At 48.0% G+C, this 22,680-nt stretch overlaps 1 protein-coding gene across 3 annotated transcripts in view; it reads left to right on the top strand.

Moving 5' to 3' along the window:
• The window catches only part of LOC139746783 (uncharacterized), a 136,672-nt gene that overhangs the window by 52,498 nt on the left and 61,494 nt on the right, over window positions 1–22,680 (top strand). The window contains exon 1 of one of the 3 annotated variants that reach the window (XM_071658334.1): window positions 415–2,989. The exons of 1 other annotated variant lie outside the window; for it this stretch is intronic. In XM_071658334.1, coding sequence (XP_071514435.1) covers window positions 1,081–2,989 — 1,909 coding nt within the window. In that variant the 5' untranslated portion in view covers window positions 415–1,080. Of the gene's footprint in view, window positions 1–414; window positions 2,990–22,680 lie in introns of those variants that run through there. One more of the 3 variants, XM_071658335.1, reaches the window with a different exon arrangement.

Consider the following 22,680-nt stretch of genomic DNA (forward strand, 5'->3'; position numbering starts at 1 on the left):
GGCCACTAGTGTGGCACAGTTGCAAGGACCATTAGTGTGGCATAGTTCTCGTCCGTGTACATAGCTATGGTTGGTCGTGCTTGGGTTCGGTTCTTCCGCCGGGAAGAAAACCTTTTGGGTAAACTACAGCGTTTCTTGTGTGTCGGGTGGTGTGAGGACGCGCGAGTGTGGCCCGTGGTACAGGGCGTGGTAAGGATGGGTCCTCCCGGGCGGCTGTTGCAGGGGTTAGGTTCCGTATAGCAGACGGCAGTACGCTCCAGGGCGAGCTGTTTCCGCAGTTTCTTCAACTTTCCTCGAGGTGGGAGGGTGTTGGGGGCGGTGGGTGGAAGTGGGTCCCCGTGCTCGGCTTGATGACGGCCACAGCGGCCACTGTGTGTCGGAGCGCCGCGGGGGTAGGAGGTACGCTCGGGACTCGCTCCGCCTCGCTCACCCTAACCCTCGTCCTCGACCTTAACTGGAACTGTAGCACCTCGAGCCCAGGCGGGGGCCTCCGTCAGCCAGCCACATGGACCACGCTCCTTCCATGCCCTTACAGTGTGACGCTTGAAGCCAAGTGATTCCTGAGTGCTGGAATACCTCAGGTCGTCTGTGGCTCGTTGTGAGATCGAGTTAGGTCCAGCAAGTGTTAGGAGGCAAGTAGGGCCAGCAGTGTTGGATTGGCCCTATGGAACCGTGCGTAACCAGCCATTCAAGTGTGTAACGGAGTAACCCCGACATGTCAACACGCAGTGATTCGTTAACTTCTTTGTATTTGACAGAAATGACTTCAGTCTTTAAGAATTTGGAGGAAAAGTGAAGGTTAAGTGGAAATTAGTGATGTATCCGGACGAGGCAGCTGTAGCAGTGAGTACGCGTGTTAAGGAGGAGGTGTGCAGGTGTTAATGAGAGGCCCCGGGCCAGTCAGGTAGTGTCAGGTGGCGGGAGCGGGAGGACGGACGGCACGAGTTTCTCTTCCGTTATTGTGCCAGGCACACCACACACACGTATACACACTCACTGACGCCTCGCCTCTGTAGTTGCTGTGGTCCTGGCCGCCCCTCCCTTGTGCCTCTCATGCTGCCATACGGCTGAGACGCCGGTATGCCAGTGTCGGGAACTGGATTGGTGAGGGCGTGGCGGAAGAGGAGGCGTGGCGGTCGGCAGCGGGCACGGTCGTGCGCGGCACTCTGGAGGAGAGCCAGTGCCAAGGTCAGTCTTACGCTGCGGCCGGCCATCAGGTGCTCATCGGACGATGCCCTCGACTCCCTGCCTGACGAAGACGAGTTCGTGTTCCAGTCTGGCCATAGCCTGGGACACGATCCTCTTGTGCAGCCCTCCCTCACCACCACGCACCACCTCGACAGACACATCTTCAACACTGCCCTCAAGAGCACCAAGCCCCAGTGTGACAGAGTGTCCGCCACGCACAACAACTACGTGGACTACCGGTACATGCCTTGGGTGTCGGCGCCGATCTTGGGCTACAACGAACGATGTATCGACGACTGCATCGCTGCCAAGACCCGCGTAGCGGAAACCGCAGGAGACACGTCCTCGAGTGGGGTGGAGAGCATGACACACGACAGCGGCGCCTCCACTGTCTCCTTCTCCACACGTAAACGCGTCACACACGCCTCCACGCAAAATGGTCATCTCTCTAAGATGCCGAGGACACACCGTGGACCTCCCAAGCCTCCGCTGTCACCCAGGGGTGAGCCTTTGTACGCTCGCCCCAACAAAAGGAAGTCCAGTAAGGGCGTGTCTAGAGGCGAGTGGAGCGACACGAACACATACCTGGCGAATAACACTGTTGCAGGAGACACTCAGCAGGCGTTCCCTGGTTGTGAGGCGCCCGTGTGGCCCCTCATACCCAGCGCCCACACCATACATCCTTCACGCTCCACCCAGCCACTTCCCCGTTCCACTTGTCCTCCATCCTACCCGAACAGTTTACTGCCCCTCCCGACCAGTCCACCGCCCCTTCCGACCAGTCCACCGCCCCTCCCAACCAGTCCACCGCCCCTCCCAGCCAGCCCACCGCCCCTCCCGACCAGTCCACCGCCCCTCCCAACCAGTCCACCGCCTCTTCCGACCAGTCCACCGCCCCTTCCGACTAACCCACCGCCTCTTCCGACCAGTCCGCCACCTTGTCCAACCAGTCCACCGCCCCTCCCGACCAGTCCGCCTCCCCTTCCGACTAGTCCACCGCCCCTTCCGAACAGCCCACCGCCCCATCCGACCAGTCCACTTCCCCCTTCGACCAGTCCGCCACCCCTCCCTGCCAGTTCACCTCCCCTCTCGTCCAGTCCACCGCCGCCCCTTCCCAATAGTCCTCCACCCTTGCCAACCAGTCCAGCACCCACACATAGCAGTCCACCAGTCATACCCGCCAGTCAGCTGTCCGTTCCGGCCACTGGAACGTCCAGTCTTCCTGGACCTCAATCCATTTCTTCTGCTGGGACTTCACCTCGCCCTCGAGAGGTTGGTGTGCAAGTCACGGCGCCCACCGACGCCCGCAGAACCACAAAGCAGAATTACGTGGAGGTTCGTGACGCTTCCGCCCTGTGTCGTTTGGTCATCAGAGCGGGGTTGAGCACGCACGACTCGTCGCAGGATTCAGCGCGCAACACCTCCCCCAGCGCCCTGTACGAGGCCACGTCCACCGAGCAGGTGAAGAAGGCTGGACCCCACGTCACCGCCACTTCACAAGCTGTCGGTGCCACGTTGAAGGAGTCCAGGGCGGTGGTGCGGGTGGGGAGGGTCGTTCAGTGCAGTGAAGTGGAGGGTGAGGACCCTAGCTACGACTCGGCGTCGTGGCGTTGGTATGCTGGTCCTAATGTTGATGCCTCCGTCATCCTCTCTCCTTCCAAACTGCAGGAGGACAGGCGCGCCCTCGGTAAGAACGCCGCCGCCCGCTTACGTGCCCGCCCTTCTTTTGCCGGTTTCACGTCCAGAACCTGGCTCAGGACAGCCTCCAGGGCCTTCCCCGACCGTACCCAGGACTCGGCAGGTAAGAATCGACGTCGCACTCTATTTTGGCGCAGGAGACTCAGTGGTAGGGTTGTCATGGACGACGGTGTGAGAGTAGTGGTGCGTACTCTGCCTATGAATTGTAGGGACACCGTCCATGGGATACTCTGTGGCTCACTAATGAGAGACACATTACGTTTAATGAGTGGTGAGTAGCAGGTAGCACTGGCGCTACGGATGATTCATATTGTGCAGCCCATCGCCACAGACCCACGTCTCGCTCCGATGGTCATGTTGACATCTTCAATCCTTAGTCTTCAGTGAGCAAGGTTGACTTGGCACGGTTGAAGAAACGCGTCAACTTCCCCTCCTTCGTCTGTCAAGGACACATTGTGATTTTTCTCTTATTTACCTGGGTGAGTTGAAAAGTTTCGTACCTTTAGCTGTTGATAAAGTTTTATATATGATTTTAGTTGTAAGAGATGATGATTCTCCGATACCATAGTAAAATAGTACACGTAAATTGATCGCTTCCCCGCGACGCGCGGATTCCTTTAATGTACTTCATTGCGAAATTCTCCCTGTGTTTAATTCCGGGACCTTCGTATGTGCCCCGTATTTTAGATGGTGTGGATACACGTCGGTATTGTACAGTCGAGAGCGCACAGATTCCTTGACGGGTGTCGTGGTCGGTGAGGTGTCTCAAAAGCTGCTGCTCCGTGATCTTGACTCTTTTGTGTCGAAATCTGTCCCCAGTGGCTTGAGGTGGATCTCCAACACTTGAGAGCGTCCCAACTTCTGCCACACTCGTCCTCATCCAGTGTCTTAGCTGCCGGGGGGGATATGAGGTTTGAGGCTACTCCGTGGTGCAGCGTTTAGCGTTCCTGACCGTGACGCATTCACGGGCCGCCCAGGGTCGAACGCATAGTTTTAAATCCTGGTTGTGGCAATCGGTCCACAGGTAGCCCAGTTGTTCATCCACCCATAGGGGTTGGTCGATAAAATGCGTACCTGGCTAAGGCTAGGATATATATATATATATATATATATATATATATATATATATATATATATATATATATATATATATATATATATATATATAATGTCTTCGTATTATTTCACCTCCCACACCGAATTCATAGAATCCCATCTTGTTACGACTGCGCGATCCCACCTTGCTCTACCACAGGAGGTGAGGTTGTCTCATGATCACCGGCCGACCTCCCCACCTTCCCTCCTGTCACATTGTGCCTCATGAATCCCTCCCTCATGTTTGTACCTCATGGCCCACTCGAAGACCGAGGACCACGGCTTCGGTCCGCTGAGACCTCATGGTTGATGGTGCCTCGATGGCGCGATGGACGTTTGACGGGGGGGGGGGGGGAATCGTTCCACGTGCCTGTGATCTGTGATGTTCAGAGGTGAACGCTGGAGAACAGTTCATGGGCTGGAGAACAGTTCATGGTGATGGAGCAGGAGTGGTGTGTTGGTGGTCAGTGCAGAGAGTGTTGGCTTACTACTGTTGATAGCAATGAAGTCTCCACACTGCATGATCGTCAACTGTGTCGTGTGGAAAAGATCTCCCTTCAGTGGGTGATGTGTGCTGAAGTGCATGTGACGTGTGCTGAAGTGCATGTGACGTGTGCTGAAGTCCACGTGATGTGAGCTGAAGTCCACCTGATGTGTGCTGAACTCCACGTGATGTGTGCTGAAGTCCATGAGGTGTGTGTTGAAGTGCATGTGATGTGTACTGAAGTCCATGTGATGTGTCCTGAAGTCCAGGTGATGTGTGCTGAAGTCCAAGTGATGTGTGCTGAAGTCCAAGTGATGTGTCCTGAAGTACATGTGATGTGTGCTGAAGTCCATGTGATGTGTCCTGAAGTCCATGTGATGTGTGCTGAAGTCCATGTGACGTGTGCTGAATTCCATGTGACGTGTGCTGAAGTCCAATTGACGTGTACTGAAGTTCACATGGTGTGCTGAAGTCCACGTGATGTGTGCTGAACTCCACGTGATGTCCATGAGGTGTGTGTTGAAGTGCATGTGATGTGTGCTGAAGTCCATTTGACGTGTGCTGAAGTCCACGTGATGTGTGCTTAAGTCCACGTGATGTGTGCTGAAGTCGACGTGATGTGTGCTGAAGTCCATGAGGTGTGTGTTGAAATGCATGTGATGTGTGCTGAAGTCCATTTGACGTGTACTGAATTCCACGTGATGTGTGCTGAAGTCCACGTGATGCGTGCTGAAGTCCATGAGGTGTGTGTTGAAGTGCATGTGATATGTGCTGAAATCCATTTGACGTGTACTGAAGTCCTCGTGATGTGTGCTGAAGTCGGTGTCATGCACTGGACGCCGTGGTTTAGGAATAATGTCGTATCCATTGATGTGTTCTCCAGTGTTCTCCGGTGTTCTCAGGTTGATGTGTTCTCCGGTGTTCTCAGGTTGATGTGTTCTCCGGTAATGTGTTCTCCGGTGTTCTCCGGGAATGTGTTCTCCGTGAATGTGTTCTCCGTTGTTCTCCGTGAAGGTGTTCTCCGGTGTTCTCCGGGAATGTGTTCTCCGTTGTTCTCCGGGAATGTGTTCTCCGTTGTTCTCCGGGAATGTGTTCTCCGGTGTTCTCCGGGAATGTGTTCTCCGTTGTTCTCCGTGAATGTGTTCTCCGGGAATGTGTTCTCCGGTGTTCTCCGGGAATGTGTTCTCCGGTGTTCTCCGAGAATGTGTTCTCCGGTGTTCTCCTGGAAGAACATGATCATTCATATAACCTTGGGTAAGACGATATGCTGGCAGGAACGGTTAATACTGCAGGCTAGGTTCATCGCTCTCATCCTGCACGTCCGGCAGCCGGAGGAAGGCTGTCAGCCTGCATGTCCGGCAGCCTGAGGAAGGCTGTCATCCTGCACGTCCGGCAGCCGGAGGAAGGCTGTCAGCCTGCATGTCCGGCAGCCAGAGGAAGGCTGTCATCCTGCACGTCCGGCAGGCAGAGGAAGGCTCTCATCCTGCACGTCCGGCAGCCGGAGGAAGGCTGTCATCCTGCACGTCCGGCAGGCGGAGGAAGACTCTCATCCTGCACGTCCGGCAGGCAGAGGAAGGCTGTCATCCTGCACGTCCGGCAGCCAGAGGAAGGCTGTCATCCTGCACGTCCGGCAGGCGGAGGAAGACTCTCATCCTGCACGTCCGGCAGGCGGAGGAAGACTCTCATCCTGCACGTCCTGCAGGCAGAGGAAGGCGGTCATCCTGCACGTCCGGCAGGCAGAGGAAGACTCTCATCCTGCACGTCCGGCAGGCAGAGGAAGGCTGTCAGCCTGCACGTCCGGCAGGCAGGCCAAAAACCCTTCATGACTGAGCAAGTTTTCTAACATCATGAATATGACAAATCGTTGCCTTTGTTGAGTCGTACATGTTGTACTTGTTGTTCTCGACAGGCTGCAGACAGGATGGGGTGGTGTGAAGATACACGAAAAACGTTCGTATTAATCATGATATAGTCATTCGAATGCTCACATTTGAGGAATGGAATTTGATGTCTGGGTTCGAATCCTTGCTGCTGGAGGTGAAGATACACGAAAATTGTTCGTATTAATCATGATATAGTCATTCGAATGCTCACATATGAGGAATGGAATTTGATGTCTGGGTTCGAATCCTTGCTGCTGGAGGAGGGTATTATATGTGATATATATATATATATATATATATATATATATATATATATATATATATATATATATATATATATATTTTTTTTTTTTTTAAACTATTCGCCATTTCCCGCGTTAGCGAGGTAGCGCTAAGAACAGAGGACTGGGCCTTTTTTGGAATATCCTCAACTGGCCCCCTTTGTTCCTTCTTTTGGAAAATTTAAAAAAAAAAAACGAGAGGGGAGGATTTCCAGCCCCCCGCTCCCTCCCCTTTTAGTCGCCTTCTACGACACGCAGGGAATACGTGGGAAGTATTCTTAATCCCCTATCCCCAGGGATAAAATATATATATATATATATATATATATATATATATATATATATATATATATATATATATATATATATATATTAACTTGCCAGCAGAAAATCATTTGGTAATGCTAGGAATACTCCTTTCCCTCGGCAGGGAAGTGCAGACGCTCACGTGGACGATGGAACAGACGGGAGGGTGTCAATGTCCTTACACGTCTGCTGCTTCCTGAGAAGCAGCAGATTGTCTCACTTGGCAACAGAGGTTGCAGGCCCACCCGATACGAAAGTCTTGGTTGAAATGATCCTCAAGTTGCGACATTCGTTTTGGGATTTGTATTTGCTTTTTTAAGCTGGGTAGATCCCGGGATGGGCCCGGGGGTCGGTGCCTTCTTGCTCAAGAGGGTCTTCACGTGACGTGGACGCCTTCGGGTCTGGCAGGTAACAGTACATGACTCATGAAATCAAATAATTCTTCCTTGACATTAGTGGTGTGGAGTGGTGGGAATGTTGTGGAGGAAACACAGGACGCGCCACTCACCTTGGAATGCCGGCGTAAACCATCTTCAGGACTTCGATCGCGAGTGGCGGTGCGGTCGAGGAAGATATGAAGACTGGTGGTGTCCGTTGACCCGGGTTTTGTGGTGGCCACCTGCAGCAAGGCGAGGGTGTGTCGATGCTCCCTCTGCTTCTTTCTGAAAGGTTGGAGTCGTACCTCATGCGTTGCAGTCCTCAAGAGACCCACCTGTGGGGCTAGGAGACCTCCGAAACCATCGTAAGGTTAGGTAAGGTCCATGACCTAACTGTAGGGGAAGAGGCCCTCCCGAACCATCATAAGGTATACGTAAGATGAGATTGTCTTCCGCCTCGCAGTCTCTCTTCCTGAGGAGTACAGTGACCTTCGCGTCATTACGCTGCCTCGTACGCGTATACCCGACCCCTTCCCTACCTCTGCCTTCCTACCTTCCCTTCCTTGTGCCCCACCGTGTCGTCTCTACCCCCGGGTGTGCGGCCGGCTTTCCTTCGGCAGCAAGGAAGGGAAAGTGTCGGGTCTGCGGAAGCCGGAAAGGTTTTGATTTCCGTCCTCTCGTATATATCAAACAGACCTTTACTTTACTATCGATATTTGTCCTTTCTTTTCGCTTTGCGTACCTTACTGTAGCGCTGTATGATATCATCCGGTGAGGAAGAGAAGAAATATGGCAGGAGAAACTCGAGTTTAGGGAGGATGTGTTGTGGGTAGCGGGGGGGTTGGGTTGTTACATCATCATCCCTTCCGCTGTTCCTCTCTCCTGAACCTCCCACATCCTACACCATCACCAGTGGCACCTGAACCTCCCGCCTCCTACACTCTCACCAGTGTCACCCTGAGCCACCTACATCCTTGTGATGTGTGGTAGTGTATAGTACGGTGGTGGTGCTGGGCGTGTGGTAGCGGAGCATGGTTGTGGCGGTGGCAGGCCAGACCTCTGGTACCAGAAATGTAGTGTCGCCAGCGTACGGTAGGTACTTTTCTGATGGTGGAACCCCGAAGGGTCTGAGATGATTTAAGCTGACGGTGGGGCCACCAGCCAGGTCACCTCCTGACCACTGACCCATGAAGGTCACACCGTGACCTTGTCCATGATGGTGAGTGGTGCTTGACCTGCTGTGGGTCGCTCGTCTCCCTCGGGGGCTCCGTCGCAAGTGGACCCCAAGCCTCAGGCTCTTAAGCCTATTATAGGTACCAGTCAACCACCGTCACCACCACAACCCGTCCTCCACGCCAGCCACTCCCAGTATGCCAGTTGACGTAGGGGTAACGCTGGTAGTTTGATATACGGAACTCGGAGAGTAAGCTGAGGTTGTTACCTGGTTGAGGGGTCGTGTGTTCAGTCAACAGCTTTGGATCCCGGAGTGTGGAACACATGAGTGGCCATTGTTTGTGTGTGTCGAGTTGCCTTGCAAGGGGTAGTATGTTTTCACGTTACCTTGACAGACCTTCACGAGGCCAATGTGAGGTTTGGCCTCATGGAAGACAAGGTGGGACTGCTAACGCCTTGAACAAGGTGGTGCGGCGATCCTTCGGTCTGTTGGCCAATCCTTTGACCTTACCCCTTAAGGGTCAGGTCAAAGGTAAGGTCATCATCATACAGAAGGGTCGTACCGTCGTGTTCAAGGGTCGTACCGTCGTGCTCAAGGATCGTACCGCCGTGCTCAAGCATCGCACCGTCGTGCTCAAGGGTCGTACCGTCGTGCTCAAGGATCCTACCTCCGTGCTCAAGCATCGTACCGTCGTGCTCAAGGGTCGTACCGTCGTGCTTAAGGATCGTACCGTCTTGCTCAAGGGTCGTACCGTCGTGCTCAAGGATCCTACCTCCGTGCTCAAGCATCGTACCGTCGTGTCCAAGGATCGTACCGTCGTGCTTAAGGGCTTGACCATTTTCTCTTTCTTTCAGTCAGTTGTCCGATGTACCTTGTTCATCGCCCTGCCACGGTAACTCAAGACAGGTAACGATAGAGCGAGTTCAGAACTGTGTAACACATTAAGCCACTGGAGTGTGTTGACTATAGTCGGAACCCAGTGTACAGTGTGGGGCTGGCTGGGCCAGGCCGACCTCCAGTATTTGGCCTTTTAAACCTCACATTTCGGTACGGTTTGCAGAGAATGACACAGTAATGACAGGTTTGATGCGCGGGTTGGGTCTCCACGTTCACGTAATTGTAGGTATAGTGTGTGTTTGTGTGTATTTGTGTGCATAGGTGCTGTCTTGTGTGTATGTTTCTACGTCCATGTATTTGCTGTCTTGCGTGTATGTTTCTACGTCCATGTATTTGCTCGTTTATGCTTTTGTATTTGTGTGCATGCAGGTAGGAAAGACATGAAATGATTTTTGGATTTTCTTGAAGATATTCTGAGGCAGAACTCAATCGGACGACCACTAGTATGTCAACAGATGATCAGAAAGATAGAAATATCTCACTGAACGGAAGGGTAAGACCAGATATAGGTAGCAGGGAGGGGAGATGTCTGCCCCAGTGATTAGACCTGACAAGAAGTGTAAAGTAAATCACCAAGAAAGTCACAAGAAATGAGGTAATGGTGGCTACAGTGCAAGAGCACAGTGTAAGGAAGTCTGTCACTTTTTGCCTAACAGGGGGAAAAGAAAGGCATCACCACCACAGAAAACGGAATCACTCATGTCGACGAATGATGATCAGAGAATGAACTATGTTGTAGATGAGTATTCTCTCTCTCTCTCTCTCTCTCTCTCTCTCTCTCTCTCTCTCTCTCTCTCTCTCTCTCTCTCTCTCTCTCTCTCACTGCCGCAGGTCTAAGCACCGTACCCGAGGTCAGGCAAGTGTTTAGAAGTGAGGAAAGTATATGATGCAATAGTCTTCGTGGTGATCTGAAACAGAGATCGGGAGAATAATAATCCCCTCCAGGATATGAAATGTATCCCATTTATGATAGAATTTCAGTGTTGAAGTCAGTCGGCCATTACGAAAAAAGAATATGTATACCACATCTTTCAGGTTTCGTGGACAATGCATGCAAGATGGCAACTGTAATTCCACTCTTCAGAAAGGATGTTTCAAAGAAGTAATTCGCTTTTCACTTTCATTTGTCACAAATATTTTCGACGTGATGATAAACAATTGATAAATATGCTAGTATTTACCTCGATTTCAGTATAGCCTAAGGCTGTGTTCTTGGCAGATAAACCAAACGCATGAGCATGGTGTTAGCACGAGAGTGCTGTGGACTGGATCCGAGAGTCTGGCCTACTGACAGGGATCTGAGGGTTACCGTAAATGGGTATAGATCACAGTGGGGACCAGTGACTGGTGGCGTCCCTAAGGAACCAGTCTTGGGACCTCTGTTATTTATATGTGCTAATGACTTGCACGTCCTGCTAGCTTTATCAGCGCTGGCGGTATTTGGAAATGTTGATGTACTGAACAGGAAATTCGCTTATCAGTACAGGAAGACATCTGTGAATGACATATATGCACGTAAAAAAAAAAAAAGAAAAAAAGTGGCGTATGAGATTTAGTAGTGACACACATAGAGCATCGACTTAGAAACATCCGAAATAAAGCGAATAGAGTCCTTGGGGTTACTTTTATAAGTGCTGGGAGTAACGGGACAAACGTTATACTACGGCCGGGTCTCTCTCTCTCTCTCTCTCTCTCTCTCTCTCTCTCTCTCTCTCTCTCTCTCTCTCTCTCTCTCTCTCTCTCTCTCTCTCTCTCTCGTGGGAGTAAGAACTTTGATTTTGAGCGACGTATTTTAAGATGAACGTAAATTCTCCCGAAGGGATGACCAAAAAAATGATCCATGGTATTTGAAGTCTTTCCTATGAAGAGAAACTGAGGAAGTTAGATGCTCATTACTTAGTTAAGCCTGGAATAAAGGATGGTAATATCCAAGTGCAAAGTGGATGAAACGCTTAAATAGTGTCAATAAAGATGGTGTCTATACAATGTACAGACGATCCAATCAGGAAAGAATTCGAAGTAGCGGTTTTAAACATGATTGATTTATACTGAATAATGATGTAACAAAGCGTTTGGTTTGCAGTGTTAAGAGATGTTAAGTGGAATAAGCTGCCAGATGTAGGATATTACGTGTAAACACTATTAGAGAGTTTCCAAATCAGCGTAGATGGCTTACAAATGCTGGCCCACCCGGTGCGATGCCCGCTGCCGCGCATCGCTTTCGAAAGTGTCGTACGCTTCTAAAAGCAGTTCTGATTGTGAATATGTCAGAGCCGAAGGTTGGAGCCATAAGTCACCGTGCAGTTACACCAACGAGTTTTATTAACATGAAGTTCTTGCTGAGTTGTGTGTTATTTGATTCATGACAAGTCGGTGGTATTTGACTAAGGACAAGTTGATGGTTAAAGTAATTTATATGATGTTTGATTAAGGATAGGTCGTTAATGAAGGTAATTGGATGATATTTGACCAAGGGCAAGTCACAGATGAAGATAATTGTGTGGTAATTGATGAAGGACAAATCAGTAATGAATGCAATCGAAGCGATGTTTCTTTTCATTTGTTGTATCGTAATTTTCATTGGTTGTAACGTAATGCTCATTGGCTGTATCGTAATGTTCATTGGTTGTATCGTAATTTTCATTGGTTGTATCGTAATGTTCATTGGATGTATCGTAAAGTTCATTGGTTGTAACGCAATGTTCATTGGTTGTAACGTAATGTTCATTGGTTGTAACGTAATGTTCATTGGTTGTAACGCAATGTTCATTGGTTGTAACGCAATGTTCATTGGTTGTAACGCAATGTTCATTGGTTGTAACGCAATGTTCATTGGTTGTAACGCAATGTTCATTGGTTGTAACGTAATGTTCATTGGTTGTAACGTAATGTTCATTGGTTGTAACGTAATGTTCATTGGTTGTAACGCAATGTTCATTGGTTGTAACGCAATGTTCATTGGTTGTAACGTAATGTTCATTGGTTGTATCGTGATGTTCACTGGTTGTATCTTAATTGATGTTGTGTATGTGACGGTAATCCTCATCCCTCCATCTGTTTGCATGAGAGGCCGCAGTATGTGTGCTTTCAGTGCTTTACCTCAAGCCATGACTCCCACGTGTCTGGGTGGTAGGTGGCTGCCTGCGCCTGGTGGCATTTTGTCTGGATTTAAGGTTAACGTAAGGTAAGCAAGTGGTGCCATTTCTCACAGACCCTGCGGACGACCCTCGTCTCTACTTGGTGCACCAGGGCTGCCCATGGCATGGTATAGTGCCATTATACTCGTATCTGTCTTGCCTGATTGGTTTGGGGTCAAATATCATCGTGTTCTCTCATTATTTTGCCTCATTCCTTTCCTTGTCTGCTTCTCCTTCCACATTGCTTATGCTCATGTCTTGTGTTTGTGTCACGCTGCTTCCAACGCCTCAGCTCAGGTTGGGCGCATTGTCAGTGAATCATGTTCATTGTTATCACTTCCCATCCTCCTCTTCCTCTCAGTATCAGACTCCTTGTTATTTGATGTTGGCTGTCTCGCTTATGGTGACCTGACTGGTAGGGGCGACTGTCAACCTTATGGTGACCTGACTGGTAGGGGCGACTGTCTCGCTTATGGTGACGTGACTGGGAGTGGCGATCTTATCCAGTGTCTCAGTCATAACACGGTACATCATCCTGTTTGTGGGGTTTTTCCCCGGCGAGTTTCTGCTGGTCCCCAGTGTTGGGTTGCCAGTCATCGTACGGTGGGTATCGTACGTTGACTATTATTATCGTACTGAACACCTGAGGGGGGTGGTGTCGTGCGCTTCACATGCCTGGCATTTATTTGACTTAGTTATCGTACTAATAGCTGGACGTAGAGGGTGTCATTACCCATTTATTGCCGTTCATTTATTAAATGATGCACCTCACCAGGGTACACTCGTCTTCCCATTTATCATCTTTTATTAGTTATGTTTTCTCTTACTTATAGTTCATTCTGTTTGTATTTTGATTCGTATATTTTTAGATCTCTATTAGTGTGTTTCGTGCTCCCTCTCTCTCTCTCTCTCTCTCTCTCTCTCTCTCTCTCTCTCTCTCTCTCTCTCTCTCTCTCTCTCTCTCTCTCTCTCTCTCTCTCTCTCTCTCTCTCAGACTTCACCAGAGAGAGAGAGAGAGAGAGAGAGAGAGTCGACTCATGCCCACTGCCAAAAAAAAGAGAAAAAGTTCCATGAGTGACCTAGTGGAAAGCAACACGGTACAGAACGTTAACAGGTATGTGTGTGTGTGTGTGTGTGTGTGTGTGTGTGTGTGTGTGTGTGTGTGTGTGTGTAAAAACCTCAGCAGTTTTGTGGAAAAGGCAGCAGGTGTAAGTGGCTGGGGACGCCTCCACACACACACACACACACACACACACACACGAACACCTCATTTTTAGGACTTGAGTGACTGTCTTCGCCAGCAGTTGTAACCTTGAGATGAGAGGGAGGTCTTTTTTTCCTCTCTCTCTCTCTCTCTCTCTCTCTCTCTCTCTCTCTCTCTCTCTCTCTCTCTCTCTCTCTCTCTCTCTCTCTCTCGCGTCTGGCCGGCCCCGGGGGGGCGGCGCTGGCTCACACCATCAAGGCTTTTCTCGGAAGGCCACGGAGGGATGTCCCTGGTAACAAGGCCTCACAAACCTGTACCACCTCCTCCTCCTCCTCCTCCCGCAGAAGAAATACCAGAGGGTCGGGCCACGACCATTGGGGTGGATGGGGGAACTGGTGTACGAGAGAGTGGGCGAAGCCGCTGCTGCAGCGCTGCGGGCCCGCTTGGTCCAGACGGAAGGCCATCTTGTTGTCAGCTGAATCTACGTTTCCCTTACCTTGGGAGAACACAGATGCTGGAGAACAGCTGTGGAGAACATGACGCACACGCTGTAATGTTCAGCAGCTGATTCGTAAAATAGCTGAACGGTGATTTCTATGGCCAGGTTTTCATTAAGAAGTTATTATTGTTGTGGTAAATGTAACGAAATTTATTTGCCATTTTGTTATTCACTGGGGAAGATATCGTTGGGTGATTCGCAGTGGCTGTTAGCGGCCATAGCCAGTGTGAGGAGCCTGGTAGAGGCTAAGTGCATAGCCAGCGTGAGGAGCCTTGGTAGAGGATAAGTGCATAGCCAGTGTGAGGAGCCTTGGTAGAGGCTAAGTGCATAGCCAGCGTGAGGAGCCTGGTAGAGGCTAAGTGCATAGCCAGTGTGAGGAGCCTTGGTAGAGGCTAAGTGCATAGCCAGCGTGAGGAGCCTTGGTAGAGGCTAAGTGCATAGCCAGCGTGAGGAGCCTGGTAGAGGCTAAGTGCATAGCCAGCGTGAGGAGCCTGGTAGAGGCTAAGTGCATAGCCAGCGTGAGGAGCCTGGTAGAGGCTAAGTGCATAGCCAGCGTGAGGAGCCATATAGATGGTTCGCTGTACCAGAAGGATGACCAATTATCGGCGGTACAGGACGGTACAGTCATGTTACAGTGGAGTCCTTGTGTTGGGCGTGGCAAGGTCCATGCACTTCAGATCACCAAAATCAATGAGATCATGGAAACGTCAGGACATTAGGGGGGAAAAAAACTCGAACGTTATTTCACTCACTCAGTCCACACGAAGGAAAGTCAGATGTTTCATTACATGTGGTCAGGCTGGGAACGATCAAGGGACTGGCTGACTTCCTCGGGGGAAAAGAGAAAGTTCAAGTTTTCCCCCCATTGACCAGCATCCTAAGATTGCCTCGTAGAACTCTCTCCCTTCACGTAATTTACGATCTGATTAGGAGAACGAGTCGTCAGAACGTCCCTGGAACTCCTGTTCCATTGGGGAAGGGAAGATGGAAAGGCACGTAGATCAGTTATCACCACACCGGGTGGCTGGCTGGAAGGTGGGATCACATCCCTGGTCTCCTAGCCTCATGTCAAGACGCTCCCACCTGCTCCCTTATCGCTCATACTATGGAGCAGCAGTCTCAGCCTCCCTCTCCCTTCGGTGAGGAGGGAGTCGCAGATACGGTGGCCCCTGTGATGACGGCCGTGATCACTAGATACACCCGTGTATGTATAATTCAGGTGGAGTAGTTGGCCCTAGAATACAAGTACAGACTAACCCTGTTGATCGCTTGGCCTCCCCTCACGTCTTTAGGTTAATGTAGTCACGTTGGAGGAGGGCCATCAGTTGGTTGTGGCACATGCAGGCATGTTCCGTCATGGGTTTCTTATACCCCCAGATGGAGTGATCTTGCTCCCTAATAATTAAAAGGGAAATGTTAATGGAAATATGTGTTTGGAAATAGTTGTTTTTCTGTGTGTAATATCTGATTTTCAGATATAATCAGTGAACCGATATTGCTTACGATGAAGAAGTGTTGGTTCAGTTGTATCATACGTCACAGGGATGATATTTACATTATGTACCATATTGATTGATATTTTATTTAATCTTTCGTGAAGAAATATTCCTTTCGTCCATGTTCAAACAGACATTCCCAGCGCTCGATGACCTATTTTTCCTTGAGTCTGGTAAAGAGTTGTAGTCTCAGCGTACGTAAGACCATCACTTTTGGAAAAGAAATCTTTTTTTTTTTTTTTCCTTTGGTTATAGATATTGTTTGAGCCGACCATGATCATTAGCCTGCCTGGCTTGCGTGATTTAACGCATCTCCTGCTGGCCAGGCTCAAGCAGGAGTGCGAGGGGCCACGCTGATCAGAGATCAGAGAAAGGTCACTGAGAAGCCATTGTCCATTTACTGTTACTCTTTGAAAGTCTTTACACTCGGGCCAGTGTTTTTCTCCAACGAGTACGTATTGTTGGAGACGCTTGACACAATCTATTGCCGTACCTGTATCAAGCCTCCACCGCGGCTGTTATTTTAAAGGGGCGATGATGACAAAGACGACTTAGTTGTCTTTGTTATAGCTGCTGTGTCATCCCTTAAGAAACCCACTCTCCAACAGCAGGAAAGCACAGGCCCTTTTTTTTTTTTTTAAGAAACTTGTGATAGTCTCCACGTAAAGAGGTAAGCAGCAGTTGCTATCGAGTGAACGAGTATCAGTCTCAGAACTTTACTGGTTCATTTCGTAACATTGAACAAGTTTTTGGGATATAGTGTTCAGGGTTCCCCAGTTGTGCATATAATGGCCTTGAGTCGAAGGTTTTTAGGTCACCGGAGTTTTACTGACAAGGAATATAGTTATATGGGTTAGCGTTCCTGGCCGTGGAGCATTCGCGTGCCGCCCAGGGTCGAGCGCATACGTTCGAATCATGGTTGCGGCACTCGGTCCACAGTCAACCCAACTGCTCGTTATACCCTAGGGGCTGGTCGATGAAATGCGTACCTGGCTCGGGCCAGGATATATATATATATATATATATATATATATATATATATATATATATATATATATATATATATATATTACTTAATCGCTGTTCCCGCGTCAGCGAGGTAGCACCAGGAAACAGACGAAGAATGGCTCATCCGCTCATATACACATATGTACATAAACGCCCTTACTCGCACATATACATATCAACATATGAACACACACATACACATACATGTAAAGATATACACATGTACATGTTCATACTTGCTTGCCTTCATCCATCTCTATCGCTACCCCGGGAGATGGAGTTTCTTGGAAGTGCCGAATAGCAGCAGTTCTGCAGTTTTTTGTTGTATAATGGCAGGTGACTGAGTCAGTCACAACGGCTCTGAGTCAGCCCCCCGAACGCCAAGTGAGGGAGGGAAGGAAAAACAGACCCCCGTGAGTCTTGTTCAGGGAAACCTGGGCGTTGATCATGTTTCCAGAGGCTGCACAGGTTACGCCTGGAGGCTCCCCCCTCTCCTGCCTGAGAGAGAAACTGGAGTATTGCCACGTCTGCCTGGAAGATGATAACCTTCCCCGGTGACAAAGGCTTTCCTTGATCCCCGCCCTATTGGGGAGATAAATGGCCATTCAGTAGTCGGTGTGCAGTGGTGGAGACATGGTTGGTGTCGTGACGGAGGAAGGGGCGACGCATTACTTTTCTCCTGGATGAAGGAACCACTTGGGATTCGAACCAGCGTGTGGCGGTGTGAATTAAAGTGTAGCGTAGTACCAGGCGCCGCCGCCGCCACCGCCCGTAATGTTCGTTGGTGCATGGTTCCTAGGTAGGCTAGGCACGGCACGCCACAATTATGTCAGTGAAACTCCCTCAAGTTATGTTTCTCCTTCATTAAATGACGATAAAGATTAAAAAAAAAAGTTAATGCTGAGCGACGCTTGATGATTGATGATGAGCGCGTTATGAAATACTGCGAGTCGCCTGGAAAAATAAGGCGAGGTAATGAGAAGACCGGCCACTTCCGGTGTTTGTTTTTTCCTCCCACGCCAAGATTTACTCTCTCTCTCTCTCTCTCTCTCTCTCTCTCTCTCTCTCTCTCTCTCTCTCTCTCTCTCTCTCTCTCCATCGTACGGGTTGTATCCGACGACGTAAGTTGCAACCACCAGCGTATGCTGTGCTGCACACAATACTTGAGACTTAAATCCGAATTAAAGATTGAACGACGAAGTTTTTTGTGGGGGGGGAGGGGGGAATCCTACCCTCACAGCCTAGCTCATCACTTGCTTGTAATGCCATCTCGGGGGAAATCAGGGCGTCTTGTGTGGTGGAGTTTGTCCCGGATGGTTACCGTCATGATCTAGCCACACACACACACACACACACACACACACACACACATCCATCCATGAGCGCAAAACCCAAGCTGTCATTAGTTTCGGTTCAACTTTTTTTCTTGTAGTTTTTATCATGATTTTTGAAGACTTAGATTTAAGCAGAACGATTTATGTCCATATCTTCTACCCCTCAGTAGGTCCTGAACACAGTGGGACTCAGTCTAAGAACGAGTAGTATGAGTATTTTGTGGCGCTTCGGGTATGGCTCATCTGCTTAGATGATGCATCCACCTCCTCCAGGAGGGTTCTGCCGTACCCCACCTCCAGTCACACACACACACACACACACACACACACACCACAGCTACCACCAGCCTAACCCAGATGTGTGTGTAGAGACATGTAGGAATAAAGACAGTACACATTTAGTTATATGTAAAGTTAAAAGACGAGGCAACACATGTGTATGTAAAACCTCGTAACACATGCATGAATGAAATGTTCATGGCAGGGGAATATACAGTTGACTTCTTAGAACTAATGGAAAACCCTTTCATCGGAGACACAATAAGAATGACTGTACAAAATGGCTTACAGAAAATAGGCCACTTGGGACTATCCCCGGACTGCTTCGCTGTGTCAGCCAGTCTTCGTGTCTTTGGTGACGATGTTAATGATTTACACTCTAGTTTTAAAGAGCGACAGGACTAGTGCAGAAGAAATGCTCCTTGATTGAGTGTTCTAAGCAAATTCTGGCATTGGCAACGCATTTTGATTTCGCTGCTTTGTTTCCCGATCTCCAGAGAAAACACAGGTTTTATGGTGTCCGCCAGCGAAGGCCACAGTGATCATACGATTTAGCTGGACACAGTTATGAAAATAGTAGGATATCTCCTGGCCATATGTTCTGCAGACCTTGGGGTTATGTAAATCGTTTTGTAGTGGGGGGTTTCCTCCTTTGCTTTTGATACGGGTTGGACAAATAGTACTAGGAATACATTAGGTATTTTGAAGTGTTTTTGTGGCGCCTTCGTCTTGTGTATGGTTGGGGAAAAATGTTCTCTCCCAGCTCGTTGATTTATAATGGCCAATTCGTTTGTTTTTTTATAATTAACTACATTTTCTCTTTCTTTTACCTCAGCAATACTTTTATGCGAGTAGCATAGCAGATTCAGAGGATGTCTGAACCCCCGACCACAAAAATTTAATGGACCACTAATACCGAGGTAGTTTGAAGAATTATTGGAATGAAAACCGCAACATGGCAGCTAAGAAACTGCTGCCTGGTGGCCAGGTACAGAGGCGGTGGGAGTTCAGGACAGAGTGTCAGTATTCTGACGTATGGAAACGTAGAACATCTGCCGATGGACACAGATTTAGAAGTGGGTAGTTTGCGTATCTGCATGGATTTTATCCGCTGTATTTATAACCTTTTCATTGCAAATGTGACCATTGAGCAATGCGACCATGGTATCTTGTAAGGCGTACAGAATGAGAACTCTGGCTTAGCTAGTAAAGGTGAGAGATGGGTGTATACAACCCCTTCATTAACAGATCACAACACGTTGCTGGTCAGGTTATTTCCAGCACCTCCACAGAAGAAAAGCTCTGTCCCCGAATGAATCGTACCTGCACCCTCACTGTTCCTCATTGGAATAGCTGACATTGACTTAGTCTCAAATCACTTTCATAACATCCTTTGCTGGTGGTACTAAGTTTAGTATCAACACACCCCTCAGTTGAAGACATTGACAAACGAAACAAAATCTTTCACTGGACAACCGAAAACATATATGAATATGGTGGAAAGTTCAGAAATTGATGACAATACAGTATAGTAGAGACTGCTGGACGGACACAAGGCACCGGCATGTCACAATTGAATAATGTCAGAGACCTTGGAGTCATACGTCTGGTGACCTTACCTTCAAGCAGACGAAACAAAGCAACCGTTGCATCTTTTAGAAAGGTGGTAGGATGTATCATGCAGATTGTCAAGACGAGAGAGGATATATATATATATATATATATATATATATATATATATATATATATATATATATATATATATATATATATATATATATGTATGTATATGTAATTATTATTATTATTATCATTATCAAGCTTTTCAGGGCACTAGTGCCCTCTATAAAAGAATGCCTCTGTTTACTGACGTCATACGAGACGGGCCAAATTGCTTGATCTAGAAAGCGTTCAAAGACCTTTCACAGCCCGCATTGACGCAGTTAAGGCAGTTGAATAGTATTGGGATCGACTGAAATCACTGAGCCTGCACTGAATGAACGCAGACTGGACAGGCATATCACCATTTCCCCTTGGAAAATCCATGAAAGCATGATCCCAAACTAACACTGAAAAATCCCTCCCTGTTGGCATGACAATGTGTAGAACACCGTAAAGTGGTACCTCAAAAATCGAGAGGTACAATAAACACATCCAGAGCTCAAGAATGTGTTGTTCGGTGCTTGTGGATGTCAGAAATAGCATGAGGTGCACCGTGGAGAAATTGGAGTAGGACATGAATAAGTAAGTACAAGATGCAGGGTGTGGCTAAGGGACCTGCCAGCCGTCGACCAGCGTTTCAGCTTGGGAGTTTGGACCCAATCCTCACTCTCGAGGGTTGAAGACCTCTGAATCCTATGCTAGTGTAAACATCTCATTAGAGATGAGGAAAGAGGACATGGTGTTATGCCACTGTATTCTTTGTCGTTCTTTATTAATCGCATTCTATTTGTTTGTGGGTTAAGACAAGACTTAGTCTCAGTCATAAGTGGAAGAGTTAAACTATTGTTTGTCTCATTTTCATATTCTGGAACTTAACTGTCAAACATCACTTTCGAAAAGTTAGGTTTACGGAGGTTGCGATTCAGTGCGGGACATCCCACTGGTATTATGGGAGTGTGGAAGACAGTCTACAAATTGGCGAGGCTTTATAATGACAATGTTAGTGGCGTGTAAACGTGAGAGTTGAGTGAGTGAGTGGTTGGGTTAGTTAGATAATGGCAAGTGGTACGATCTCAGCGGAGGAACGTGGCTCCCACGGTGTTGTTGACGTCTGAATTGTTTCCATAAAGTTTACAGTTTCCCCGATCTTCATTGACCGATGGGTCGCTGCCCGATGCCCAGAAAAGTCGAGGGACATACATTTAATTTTTTTTATGTGGTTTTCAATGCTCGTAAATTCTGTACATTTTGATTGCCGTGTGGGATGTTGCATACCGATTAGATATTGTGGGGTAGTACAGAAAATTTTATAGTATAGATAGGTAAGGTTCCGATAGGCTAGAGGGCTTTCGTATAGCTGGTTAAGTTTCCGAGGGCGTCCACTGCCTCAAGCCACACACCATCGTCCTCCGCTTTGGGCCACCTAACCACGCTTTCCTCAGGAGGTAACTAGGCTATATGTAAATTGACAGAAAGTTGAATTAGGAAGTTATTGAGTGCGGATAGTGCCTCCGCGAGCATTCATGTTGACAAAATGGACCATAAAAGTATTTAGTGACCTGAATTGTGAAAGGCTACCACTCAACAAATAGACGGTGGCCAGCAGTGGAATCCAGGGCTAGCTCTGTTCACACCCTCATGTTAGAGTTTGATGCTTTAGACAGCCTTTGGGCTATCGATGTCAAAATGGGTGGAGTACTTTGGATATCAATTGGTTTTTTAGTGCGTGTATGTAAGATATCGTCACGAAACTAAAATAGTATTGTGGAGAATCATTTGAGCACTGCCATACTGAAAAGTATTGAAAGGGATAAGAAGCAATCATACATTATGATAAATTCCCTTTTTTGACGTGTTCTAGAAAATATTTGTTACAGTTGACACTTCAGCCCCAGCTTTAAGAAATCGGGGATATGTGTATCCCCGTGCGATATAGATTTGCATCATTACTACAATCTATAGTCAACCTCTCATGTAACTTGTTCCTATGGTGACTGCGTGCTCTCAAAAATGATAAAAATATGTGTTTTGTAAAGAAAATAACTTCCTGTTCTCCAAAATTACTGAGAAGACGTGTACTTACTGTAAAAGAATCACATAAACATTCATAGTTGAAGTATATACAAATTAGTCTGTAGTAGAAGTTATACTTGAGGCATAAACCTGGCGAGTATTTTAGCAAGCTTGTACTCAGTATATTCACACTGGTAAAGGTCATAAATACGGTACAGTTTGTGGGCATAACGCATATCCAAGCTCTTGCGTCGGACACATGAAAGTTACCACTTTCAGTTTATGAAAGCTAAGATATAATGCTTCACTGTCTTATTGAGAAATATTAGAGGGATTTAGCTATGCTAAAACAGTTTTGAACTTTGTGTGCTGCTGCTGCTGCTTTGTATGGTCAACGTTACTTATCAACCCACAGTTTTTAACCAGTAAAAAATGTTGTCCACTAAAAAGAAAATATCTTCCCGTATGGGTCCGATGAACTTCGAAATAATTGTTCGACTCTTGGTGTCTCGTGGTGAGTGTGACAAATATATCATTGATGACTTTAACCTCACTTCATAGTTATTTCCATCGAAATATGAAACTTGTTTAACATTTATTACGGCGAATGACAGGAAATGCCGTTACTAATCGATACACTACAGTATAATGAAAGCCAATGTAAT

The sequence above is a fragment of the Panulirus ornatus genome, chromosome 66 (assembly GCF_036320965.1).
Source record: "Panulirus ornatus isolate Po-2019 chromosome 66, ASM3632096v1, whole genome shotgun sequence".
Lineage (NCBI taxonomy): Eukaryota > Metazoa > Arthropoda > Malacostraca > Decapoda > Palinuridae > Panulirus > Panulirus ornatus.